This window comes from Bidens hawaiensis, unplaced genomic scaffold, assembly GCF_021521415.1.
Source record: "Bidens hawaiensis isolate Kalapana, Puna unplaced genomic scaffold, B.hawaiensis_p1.1 tig00001463_1, whole genome shotgun sequence".
Lineage (NCBI taxonomy): Eukaryota > Viridiplantae > Streptophyta > Magnoliopsida > Asterales > Asteraceae > Bidens > Bidens hawaiensis.
This window is the reverse complement of record NW_027491083.1, coordinates 759,591-772,567: the sequence shown is the minus strand read 5'-3', so window position 1 is coordinate 772,567 and position 12,977 is coordinate 759,591. Positions and strand designations below refer to the sequence as shown.

General features: G+C 34.7%; 1 protein-coding gene across 1 annotated transcript; it reads right to left on the bottom strand.

The window, feature by feature from the left end:
• Positions 1-5,719: 5,719 nt before the first annotated feature.
• On the bottom strand, positions 5,720-10,581 carry LOC143580067 (protein BONZAI 3-like). Its single transcript, XM_077063201.1, has 14 exons — positions 10,402-10,581; positions 9,248-9,295; positions 8,887-9,035; positions 8,732-8,780; positions 8,224-8,280; positions 7,435-7,611; positions 7,204-7,338; positions 7,030-7,091; positions 6,803-6,902; positions 6,574-6,688; positions 6,435-6,511; positions 6,173-6,310; positions 5,905-6,069; positions 5,720-5,812 (listed from the first exon to the last, which is right to left on the bottom strand). Exons 1-14 carry the CDS (start codon positions 10,579-10,581, stop codon positions 5,720-5,722), a joined length of 1,545 nt encoding a protein of 514 aa, XP_076919316.1.
• Positions 10,582-12,977: the final 2,396 nt, after the last annotated feature.

The window sequence follows — 12,977 nt, the reverse complement described above, 5'->3', positions numbered from 1 at the left end:
TGTTGGAATTTTTTTGGTTATGGCCACCCCCTACTGCCGCTTTTCCGCCCGAGAAACAACCTCCCATTCTCAGCCAATTCTGATCGATCTGATATATATGAAGATTCTATTTCAACCAGCCGATTGCTATATTTCTCAACCGCTTTTTGTGTAATTGACCTGGAAAATTCATTCATTTAGTCATTTCCACCAAAAAACATTTCATGACTAGTTATTATTGTTTTAAGAATTACCCATCCAAGAATAATCGGCCATCTTGATGGTTCCATAACCCGGCACATGGTGAGTTTTAAACACACGGTTCTGTTTCGAGAATTTAAATGCCTCGGCCGAGCCGAAATAAAAGGCCCATATGCCTTATAAGAAATAACGAAATATATAAGCTAATTTTTTTAATGACGATTAATGTTATGGATAAAAAAAGTTTGGGCCCAATATATTTAAGATAATTAAGAATCATGCATATTTTATAATTTTGTTTTTAAATATATATAATAAATTTGGACCCTGAAAATTACGGGCCTCTGCTAAACGTCTGGCTCTACCCTAGGGTCGGCCAAGTTGTTTACCATGTTACTAGAACTCCAAGATAACAATATGTATGCATGTTAATAAAATCGAGAAATCTTTTGATGAGAAAAATATTTTTAACTAATAATTCAATTATATATTTCGTTAAAAGTATAGATAATGGTTAAAGTAAATTAAATATGAATAGTATAAAAAAAATTCTTAATTTTCTATTATGTTAAAAGGATAAAAATACTTTATAAAAATCAAATAGAATTTTTATTTTAAATTTATTACAATCTTACTCATTTTCTTTTTTCATTAAAATATTATGTTAATACGTAAAGAATAGTAGCTTATAGATTATAACCTTATAGGTGAGAGAATCATTTCCACATTACTTCATCTTCACAATATATCTTATCCTTTTCACAATATACCTTAAACTTTTCAGGGTATAACTGGTTCAACTAGCCGGTACGTATCAGTTTTTAAAACATTGCTCTTCGGTTACCGGAAAATTTTCCGACTTGTCTTTTTCATTTTTTTTCTCTTAGTTCTACTACTTTGTCAACAATAGATTGAAAGGTCAAACTACCATAATAATGTCAACTCCCCGGTGGTTCAAACATGCCCCCGAAAAAGTCATGCCCCGGCCGGGTGTCCGGCTTGCATCACCCTAGAGCCGGCCATGCTGACTGTTCTTGGATGGCCATTTTGGGCATTTTAATCACTAAAGGTATGACCGAATTAGAAATTGGAAAATTGTCAAAAGAAGAAATGATTGAAATTTATGAGAGGGAGCTTAGATTGTACAACCAAGAGTTAAAAAGGCCTGAGGAAGAAAGCAAAATGAAGAAGTTAGTAGAGCCTTGGAAGTAAAACCTGAGCCCGTGGACGATGAAAGCACAATGGATACAGAAACAACTGAAATGATAAGCATCCTATGTAAGAGGGGTGAAAAATATTTTGAGCTGATGATGAAGCAAAAGAAGAAATAAAGAGGCTATTTGATGAATCTAAAAGGAAACATTCTAAGAAACCATCAACTCATCGTACTTCGTCTTCCAGAGTCCAAATGCCATCCATTAGATCTGAAGTACAACGGCAAGAACCAGAAAGAACAAACTTTAATTTGCCTACACATTTGTACTTTAATACACGTTCAAAGACATTGAAGGTCATCACTGAAGACGTGGTTGAAAGTATGATGGTTTTTAAAGATGACTTCAGGGTGTTCAGGAGGGAGCAGCTTGAGAAGATGGCAACACTGGAATTATATGATTATCTTAAGAAAGACAAGCTTGTTGGACAGTAGAGGAATGAGCTATCCAAATATTTACACGAGCAACACAGAAATGGATTTCCTCTGCTGGACAAGAAACGAAAATGGCATTATACAGATGCTGAGAAGACAAGAAGAGATAAGAGGTCGAGGTAAGTAAGATGGACAGAGTACACATTTTTACAACCTGGTAGAAAGGAGGTCTGGACCATCAAGCTCTAGTGCACCCAGAGAGGCTCATGCTGCTAGTACAACAAGAAGAACTCTTAGAGAGAGCATAGCCATGAGAAGAGAGATGATGTTGCCTAATTCAGAAGCCCAGCAAAATGGAAGGATTGCTAGCATAAGCTTCAACAAAAGAAGTGAAGCGGTCACCTTAAGAAACTCTGAAGAAGATGTCCTTGCAATAGTTGAAAATGACTCTGAATTGGAGTTCATACATATTCAGGACTTAACAAACATCATGAAGGTGGAGATACCGTTGGATTCGGACGTATATGTGGAGCTAGATATGTTTAGACAAAGAGCCGCTGATGTTCGGAACAGAAAGATTAACAGAGCGGGAGAATGTAATGAGACTTAAAATTACAGGATATGTGATGAAGGAAGTATTTTTATGATCCTTGTAATTTTATCTTTTTGTGTATTTTATTTTATTTTATTTTTATGTAATTTGATGTGTAATGCCTTGAAGGCAGAATCTTATTACGTAATGTACTGTTCTTTGATTTTCGTATATTATGTGATTTGAATTTTGACAAAAGTATGAGTAATGCAGGTATGTTTTGGTGCATCTAAGCTTGTTTCAATCTAGGGAAGATTGTTGGATCGGAAAAGTTACAAGGAAGATTGGAATCTTCTCAACCTCCTCAGAAAATGGCTAAGTATGGATCTCGAGTAAGCTTGGACCTTCGAGCATGGAGTTTACTATCTCGAGCATGATATCTTACGCTCGTAAGATTGTCTTCTAGAATTCTTCTAAGTGTTGAAAGCTTCGAGCAAGCTACACTTCGTCAAGCAAGGATGTTCTTCATCAAGCACAGTTTTCTATTCGAGCAAAAACTTGATCTATCCAGCTTAAACCAAGTTGTACGAGAACTTTGGTGGGTTGAGCATGGATACAATAAAGGATGAGCTCAATATGTTCTAAGTAAAGCTTCGAGCATGGTTCAATCTCAAGCAAGTTTCAGTACCCGAGTATACTAGAGTTGTTCTCAATAAATCCTAAGAGAAGATTGAAGAGATCCAGAAGACTATGTTTGCTCGTAGGATTTATTCGAGCAAAGTTGAAATATGTCATGAAGATTGAAGTCTGCTGGAGTAGAATATTTTCTAAAGAAAATATTCTAAGTAAAGTTTGCTCGAACACATGTTTCGAGCATACTCAGTATTACAATGTCTGCTCAACAAGGATTGATCATACTCGAAGACCTATTTTACACTTGTATTTATACTTAATATATTATGTAATCATTAGGGCTTCTAGATGGAACATCCATAGGCCTATATAAAGAATACTAAGTTTACATAATAGGCGCGTGCATAAACGATCAATGAGAGACTAAGACCTCATTTATGCGAACCTAGTACGGCCGTCATTGAATATCAAAACCCTAGACGTTCCATGAAAACCCTATAAACACATCCACTATTCTTGAACGATATATTTTAATATATTAGAATCTTTAAGTATACTGTGAGTGTTTCATACAATCATATAGCTACTCCAACATCCTGATTATAACTGATTCTGCCGGTATAATTAGAGGGTCTTCATATTTAGATTTGGTGTATGTTCTTATCATATTATTTTATGTGTGACACGAGATCCCGGTCCTGACAAAACACACCTTGACACCTTATAATTAGGGATGCTCGGCCTTTAAATATATTTTAAATGCTATACTATATAGCTTTCAACGATGCAATTTCACATGTGAACTAATATTATTAGTTCTCAAGGGCACTACATTTCACACTAATACCGGTTCACAATGGAAGGTTTATTGATCATATGAAGTGTTACTAGATCACATAAGGAAGGAACTTCTAACGATTCACACATGGAATTAACATGTAAACCTTCACAAGTAATCTTCACCTAATTAAACCTACTACCTTTAATATGATTTAACGGAACATTAATACTAATAAACATATAAATTATTTTATTTAATATTTTATGAAATATTCGAACAATAACCCTAAGGTGACAACCGGTTCATTTTTTACTTTTCTTCTCGCCCGTGCCTTGCCCTTCTTTTATCCGATTGGCCATTACAAATCTTCAAATTCGTCCACCACATTGAACGCCACTTCATCATTCGAGTCACTGAGATTGACGTTGATGCTTGTATGCGCGTCTGAAGACAATGTGGTGTGCTCCCCAGAAGTGATGTTTTCGTCCTTTTACGCTGAACTGGCTCGGCACACTTTGTCTCATGTCTAACAACATTCCGTACATGCTCATACTTAAAAGCACCTTTCGTCTCTTCATTAAACTTGGTTTTTTTTGGGTGGCTAATGACTTGATCGTCAGACCACCCGCTTCTCTTTGTCTTTGGTTAAGGTTGAATAACTCACAAAACTTGTTAACCAGACCTGCCACTAGGTACCAATGTGACTTTAAATTTTTGGCGGATCGAAGGGCGTCAACAAATTCATTACAAAAATACTTATGCACCCGAGCCCAGAAATCATGGCTTTTTTTGGCTGTTACCGGACTTCGAGTCGACGGAGATTTTAATGTAAGCACGGGCTAGAACTGTTCTTCGGCAATACTCCATTTATGTATCGTGACTTATGGCTTAGAAGATGGTTCGACAATGGGTTTATCCCTCTTCTTTCTACCCGAATGAGCTACCGGGGATGGGGATGACGTTCCACTACGTTAGGGTTAAAGCCGGGATGAAAGTGTGGTGGGAACAGAACTTGTAAATTTTGCTAATTTTGCATCATATAGTTTGGGTGTTGATTGGTGGGTAAATGGTTCAGTTTTCTGAAAATGCTAATACGCCTCGGAGCCCGTTGTATTTATTCCTATTTCTCACAACCTCATAAATTAGTTTTCTGAAAAAATCAGTTATAACAATAATAATATTGCTATTCCTATTTTATATTAATGCATTATTTTACTCATAAAACCAATCAAATCTAACTCATCTGTAGCCTTTAACCCAAGCACTTTTATCATACTATATGCACAATATCCATCTATATAGATTTGCATGAACCATATCATATCATATCCATTTAATCATCAGGGACCAGACATCAGGTCACCCATTATAATCGAGAACGCAAACACAATATTTTCAACTTTGAATACAGAACAACCCATAATATATACCCTGCATTTTTACACTTCAAAGAGGTTAATAAGTAGAGATCCAAAAACATGTCATAAAGTTCATACCCACAATCAAATATGATTTTAAAACCGTCAGAGAAGTCAATAAACCAAATAAAAAGTGCTAGGTTGAGGCTTCTAGTACGCATTTGACTAACAATCAAGTGACAAAAGGATCTGGTGGGATAGGAGCCTGGTGAACATTAGTACCAAGTGGCTTGATATCTCTACTTCTCATATACGTCAAGAATTGACCCGGTAACTCTTCCAATAAAGCCTGCACCATTGATCTTCCACCTTCTACACAATGTTCATAAAACACATTATTTAAGTCATATTATATAAATATTTGGTGCGTTAAGCATAATTACATGAGTTGATTACTAAAATTGTTTCAAATTTTAAAAAAAGTTACTTACGCTGCACTTCACGCATGGGAACAAACTGAACAATGTCTCAAGTAGCTATTCTTCCCGTTGAGCTCTCCAAACGTGGCCCCGTATCAGCATCCAAAATCTGCTACAAGTTATTATGAGGGTTGCAAATCACATACACACATTTGCTATAAAATGTAACTAAAAGACCACAATATTTAGAATTGAGAGGGGCAAATCAGAGGCCCTGACCAGTGCATCTTTAGTCTCTTGGAGATCAGAAAGAACTCCATCCTAATAAAATAACATACAATTTATAAATTTCATAGACAAAAAAAATGTAATGTGTATATACAAGTAGAGTAATGGTATATACAAGTGTTTACCGTTATAATTAGCAACACAAAGTACTTGGTCGGATTAGTTGAGAGTGATTGGGCAGCTATTTCCGCAGCTTGATTGACTACTTGACCAAATAAAGTGGGCCCGTGAAGAGAGACCATATGCAGCGCATTCTTATAAGCATCCATTATCCCTTGTACTCCTTCAACCTACAAAATTGTGTCTACTTAGCAATCTCCAATAATTTCACTATGTGAAAATTTGTAAAGGAAAAAAAAGGGTGGGTCAAGTAACGGGTCAAAATAGGGTTACCTCGAAGTTACCAGCATTTCCACTAAGGTTAAAACAATGAGAAACAGAGCCATTGTATAACCTCCCTCCAAAACCCCAAGCAGGAAAGCGTTTATCATAATCATAAACTTGTATAACTTCCCCAACTTCCATAATAGCCTGTAATCACAAAAATAAATATATTAATGAGTAAACAGACATATATTAAGTGTATGAAGACCCCTAAATGCATATATTAATTATAAACAGGTGAGACAAAAAAAGAAGTTGGAAACCAGCTAACCTGTTGATATGCATTTAAGCGACCAGAATAGTCGATATAATGCAATGAATCCGGCTTTCGAGGATCACCATTTGAAGCTGTGAAAAATTGAATCATTAGTAGATGTCACATTTAGCATAATTAATTAAAACACACTTACCTGTAAAATCAACGGCTACCATGAAGTTCAGTTCAAACCCAATAGAAATATAATCAAGAAAACTATACAGCTCCTTCTCCTCATATGTATCCACAAAAAGTTTACCTTTCAGAATCTATATAACGTACAAACATAAGATGCCATTTTTTTCTTTTTTGCAGTTATAAACTTATAATGGTTCACTAATTGCAAAGTATATTACAATGCTTCACAGATGAACACAATTTACCTTCTCATAACCCTTGCTACGAGAAGATGGAATGACAAAACTTGCACCTGCTTTTGTTTTGTAAAGATTTTCCATATCTTGAATTGATGTTTGCAGTTTACTGTAAATAATAAAAGCTTTCACAAATTAATTACCCATACAGCTATACATAGTTAGGGTAGGGTAAAACACAAAACCTGAAGTGAGATGTGTCATTTATGTAACTACAACAAAATAACAAAAATTACCCCATAAATGTGTGGTTGCCATTGCTATTGAAGTCAAAACACTCGATAATTAGAGGGTTATCCTGTAAAATAAAATATATGTAATTCAGTGGAAAACAAATGAGAGGGCTGCTTAAAAAAAATATCATAGAAGATACAGTATAATGCATAGAGGATAAAATTAGTCAACTTCACCTTGCTCACATATTGCTGCATAGTTATACACAATGGCTTCCATACGGGGTCCAAATTATTGTTCACAACTTCTGTCTTGCAAACTGGAATAGGATTTCCAGCCTCAACGACCCTAGAGATTCTTAAGAATGGATCCTAAATAGGTAAAAGGATAAAATTTAAAAACAGATTCTGATAATCAACCATGATTATATTAAATTTTTTGTTACTAGTCATTGAGTGAGTAATTACACTTTTAGAGAAATGATCCTTGTTATCTAAGTTTGAAGACCGGAGTTTCATCTCAATAGCCATTCTGGAAGCAACGGTTTCCTCTGCATGAACAGTTATTGAACCCAAATATCCAATATCATGCCCATTTCTTCCATGAAGTTTTAGGGTCATACTCCGGTTTCGGTGCGTCATGATCTGAGAATGTTAGATGAACAGGAATCAGCTTTAATCAAGTGTAACAGATAAGAATGCATCTCCTTCAAATTTAGGTCTAGTTGGCCCACTAACATATTAGGTGCAACTTTAACACTATTTATTACTAAAATAGTAATTTGCAGCATAAAAAGTATCAAATCATGCCACAAGAACTAAAAGCAGGTAACGTCTTATAAATTGTCTTATTTCCAAAAAAGTAGATTATAATCTAAGTAGTGTAGCTTTTTGATCATATTAATGCTTTTGCCTATCTATAATAAAGGAGCAAACAAAGTGTTAAGGGTCACCCAACTCGATCTGACCTATTTTGACCCTTAAACTTTTAAACTCGTTTTTAGTTACAGTCCATTTTTGGCCCATTTAAATATGCTGTTTAGCCCTAAGAAGCCCTATATTTAACAAACGAAACCCAAACAAAATGGACCAGGTTTTGCCTGTTTGAGCCAAAATCCCCCCTTTTACGATATGGTATGTTTTCTCAAGGTTAAAGTGTTAAACATCTAAAATAACCTCAGTTATAAACACTTGAAGTGATCTTCATACCAACAAAACAAAGATTCAAACTCGTATAAAACTAGGAAGGAAACTTACCTCTGACAAAACACAGTTAGCTTCACCAATAAAATCTTGGTCTTTTAAGTCCAACATCTGTGCAACATATAAAAAATTAAAGATGATTAGATACATAAAAAGGTGAGCAACTTTGAAGAACACATACAGTAAGTACCCAAACACAAAATTCCAAGATGGAAAAGTGACTGGTTCAGGTGTGTTTGGCAATGGGTGAAAACGTGTAATGTTTGCTATGTATGGGTGTGCTTGGGTACTTGAGTAGATCCCAAATTATTTTACTTTTCATAAATTATTGTCATGTAAGATATGATAGCAAAAGTTATATTCTTATAATAGTAATCTTGCTTTCTGAATGATTTATGATTTTTTATGTACTAAAAATACACCTTATGACACTTTCGACGCTTGAGAACTATTTAACCCATTAGAGATAAAACATAACATGAATCAACGCATTCATAAGTAAATGGGATGACAATGCCACCTCTAACAAAACTATTTAAAGATTAAAAGAAGTTTAATCGACCTTTGTTGACAAATTATGATACTTTGTATCCACATCATACACCCGGAAGCTGAAAATGAACATGGAGATATGCATATAATTTACTAAATATCCAATGGCCGAATGGTGTCATACCAAATAGTATGAAAAACAAAATAAAATAGTGGGATGCTTACACCAATGGCTGAACAATCTCAAAGTGAAATGCAACATTGATTTTCTGAATCCACATGGGATTCAAGTTGTTCATTATCACTTCAGTGCGACCAACTTCCTCAAGAGTTCCATCTTTCTTCTTTTCATATACAACTGCCATAGGGTCGCTCTACAATTAAGAAAAAAACATTGCAACAACATATTCTTAGGTTTGTTGAATTGCAAAACAAACAAGAAAAGATGTAATATCTAGTGTATGCATAAAACAAATTGATAAAGAATACTAAAAGAAATTGAGAGAAATTGAAGTCAGAAAAAGCTCAACATGAAAAGAATACATAAAAACAACAATAATATAAAAATAAGATCTAGTTGAAGTACCTTTGACATGATGTCAAGATCACGTAACTTTAAAGCTGATAAAGACAACTGCAATTTCATTATCAAAGAGTCAGTCACATGAGGAGAGGAATTCCTTTCAATAGATAGACAAATACAACTACTAACATATTAAACAAAGTTAAACAGAACGCTGGTGTTTGTGTTTGTTATCTAAAGCCACCATCAACAAAATACAGAGCAAGAAAGAAATGATAATTAATGTATCTTTCTGACTTTTTTTGGATAGAACTTTAGAGTAACATATTTAATCATCCAAAATGTTATGCAAAAAAAAATATGGAAATTCTTTTTCACTCTCCCTTCTAACAACAATGTTCCTATGCAGCTGAAGGTCCTATTTTCAGACTAATGTTGTATTCTTCTAATACTTCTTACTTTTCATCTCACTTTTTCACATGTGTTTGCATTTGAATAGATTACAAGCACAAAGTACATTTTATTCTTACCATTGTCACTTATCAAGCAAAAAAAATGCCTCACAGCAAATCAACTTAAATATTGAAACAATCATTAACTTCAGAAAAGCTCCAATATATTAGTTTTATCAGCGAAATTGACATGCCAAAACCAAAAGAAAGAACCAAGCAGGGTATTGTAAAATGACTGATATCAGAAAATTGGTTATATGATGTACAGTGTGAACATAAATCATTTGCTTATCACCACTCACTTACCAAAGTAACATTGTTAACTGATTAGTATCAAATTATAAAAAAGCTCTAAACATCATACGATTATATAATATAACAAATGATGAATATGTGCTAATAAAGACACAACAAAGCCTAAGAAACACTCATAGAAAGCCTAACGACTCTGAATCAACGGTTTTAGGATGTTCTGTGATGTGAGGTTTCAAAGTGCGAAAAAACCGCTTATGATGATGATTTTCAAGTTATTTAGTGTCAAATTATCCTTGCTAACAAACCCATTGCACACAGGTATTGACTAATTATTATCCGAATCTCGTCCTTCAAGTGACAACCAATTGATCCTTAAGTGCACACTAGTTCTAGGGCTTAGGGCTTGCTGATTTCAAACAATGCCCTAATTACATCCAGCAGAAGGCGAATTGAACTGGTAGTGAATTAAATGAAGCCCTAACGAGTGTTTGTTATGTTATGTTATACTACCTCAATTCTAGTGTAGAGTGGTTGAAGGCCTTTGGAGCGGTAGAAGAGATCAACGGCATCATTAGGTACCGCACCGGATGAAGAAGAATTGACAGCAGCAGCATTGTGACTTTGATGTTGAAGGTTATGGCCTGCAATGGCCGCTTTTCCTCCGCTTACGTCAGATAAACAACCTCCCATTGATCAATACTTCTACTCACACGGTGAGCTTTTACTTTCGATTATTATTATATTATTATTATTATTATTATTATATGAGATGAGTCTATCTATATATCTATATATCTATATATAATGAGGGTAAATTTAATTTTAATTTACGTCTACTTTTCCTTGTTACCTTCCCACGTAACTTCCAATGTTACCGCGTCCGCAATAATAGCTTTTATTTCCTAAAGTATTCTTGTATTCAAATCTAAGCAGTTAATACGGAAAAATATCAGATATCGGTCAAGATATCGATTATCGCAGTGAAATATAGGTGAGATATCGGTAATTTTAATATCATGTAAAATTCATATATATAGCAATTTAACACTAATAATTCAATATAATCTCCTACCATTAACAAATTAACCTTTTACAAATTGCAAAACACTAATAATCGTAGCAAGTAAGACTTGATTAAGACTTAAAACAATAACATTGAACACTAAAAGTTGATAATTAATACTTGAAACACTGATATCGGAAATATCGGTGATATATCGGTAAAATATCGGTCAATATCGTTGATATTATCGGTACCGATTTCTGAACCGATATTCTAACTTGTATATCGCCAAGGGACCGATAACCGATATATCACTGATATATCAACGATATCGACTACATAGATTCAAAAAATCCTCATTCTTTCATAATATTACATTATTTATATTTATTTATTTCTAATGAATTTTCGAAAATTCCTTTTAACTCCTATCTTCTTTCTGACCCTATTGACAAGTGTGATAATAAATACTTGTAGCTTGTTTAAATTGAAAAACCTTCGATTTTATAAGAATATGCTTAAAAAATGCTTGTATTGTGAGTTGCTGAAGTTATTAAGTGAGTTGCAAATATTACTTGGGTGTAGAGGTGCACAAATCAGTTAACCTATAACCGGTTAAGTTTCTAACCCGTTTTTTTTCGGCAAATAACCGGTTAGACCGGTTAATCGGGTCGGGTACTAATTGGTTTTGATAAATTAATTAAAAAAAATTGGTTAACTGGTCAGGTAAAAACCGGTTTTTAATAAAATAATAAAAAAAATCGGTTTAACCGAACCGGTTAACCGGTTTTGAAATCAATAATATTAACCGGTTACTAACTGGCGGTTAGGATCGGTTAGTAACCGGTTAGGATTGGACCAGTTACTAACCGGTTAGACTTTCGGTTAGAAACCGGTTAACCGGTTTCTGTGTGCATCTCTACTTGGGTGTGTTTAATTTCTTATTTTTCAGTGTTTAAAAACTATAAAGTTGAATTAGTATTTACAGATAATTTTTTAGTATTCTTTTTACGCCAAATGCCCGTAAATGTGATGCATGTGCATCAGCTTTTGGGATCAAAATGCATTGGAGCGCATCATGGTTTTTAAAACCAAGGGCTTCATGGAACGCATGCAAAACTTGCATGACTTGTTACGGAAACTAATAAAGGTACTCTTATGTTTCTGCTTATGCCAAAAGTTGAAGTCTTATGGTGACCACTGACAACAAACGGATAACTTGTTGCTGAAACGGACAAGTCTCAATGCTTTGTTTGTGTGCTCGGTCCATCTTGTGAGACATTCTCTACCGCTCATCGGGTTGCTCAATCTCAACATTTCTGGGAGCTTATTTCTCAAAGTGAAGGTCGCGGACTGTTTTTCAATCATTGCACGATAATTCTCTCTCAATTGTTGCTTTTACTACTTTTCACTAACACATGTCCACCATCACCACCTCTTATTCCTCCTCCTACCCCTCATATGTCTAAAAGTACTTTGAACTCTAACCCAAAACTAATCGGTAAACGTGGTATTTTTGAGGAGAAGACTTGTTGACTTTCAAGGATTAGAAGAATACAAAGTGCATGAGACTCTTCACCTTTCCTAACTCGATGATTAGAGTGATGGAGAGCTGGAGGCTTGAAGTGGAGTTGGATATTATTTAAAAAAAAGCCTCAAAGACCATCAATTAATATGGTTTTAGAATGTGTTTAATAAGGTTTTAGAATGAGGTGTTGAAGTCGTTAAGTGCATTTCCAGAACAAATTATTTGTATCTTACGCATATACTAGTATATGTAGAGGTAAAACTTTTTGGAGTCAACTGTGGTTTTAGTTCCTGTGGTTTGTTCAAATCTGCGGTTTTAGTCTAATAGTTTCAAATTTGCTATTTTTGTCCCTGTGGTTTCATTTCACTTGCAATGAAACCCGATCCGACTAACCCCGTTAAACCTGACCGTTAAACCCATAAGCATGCCCCTCACGTTAAAGGCATTTTTGTTCTTTTTTCCCAAATACACCCCAGCCCTCTCACGTGAGGGGGCTTGCGAATTAGAGCTGGGGTTTATTTAGGGAGAAAAAAGGACAAAACTGCCCCTCACGTG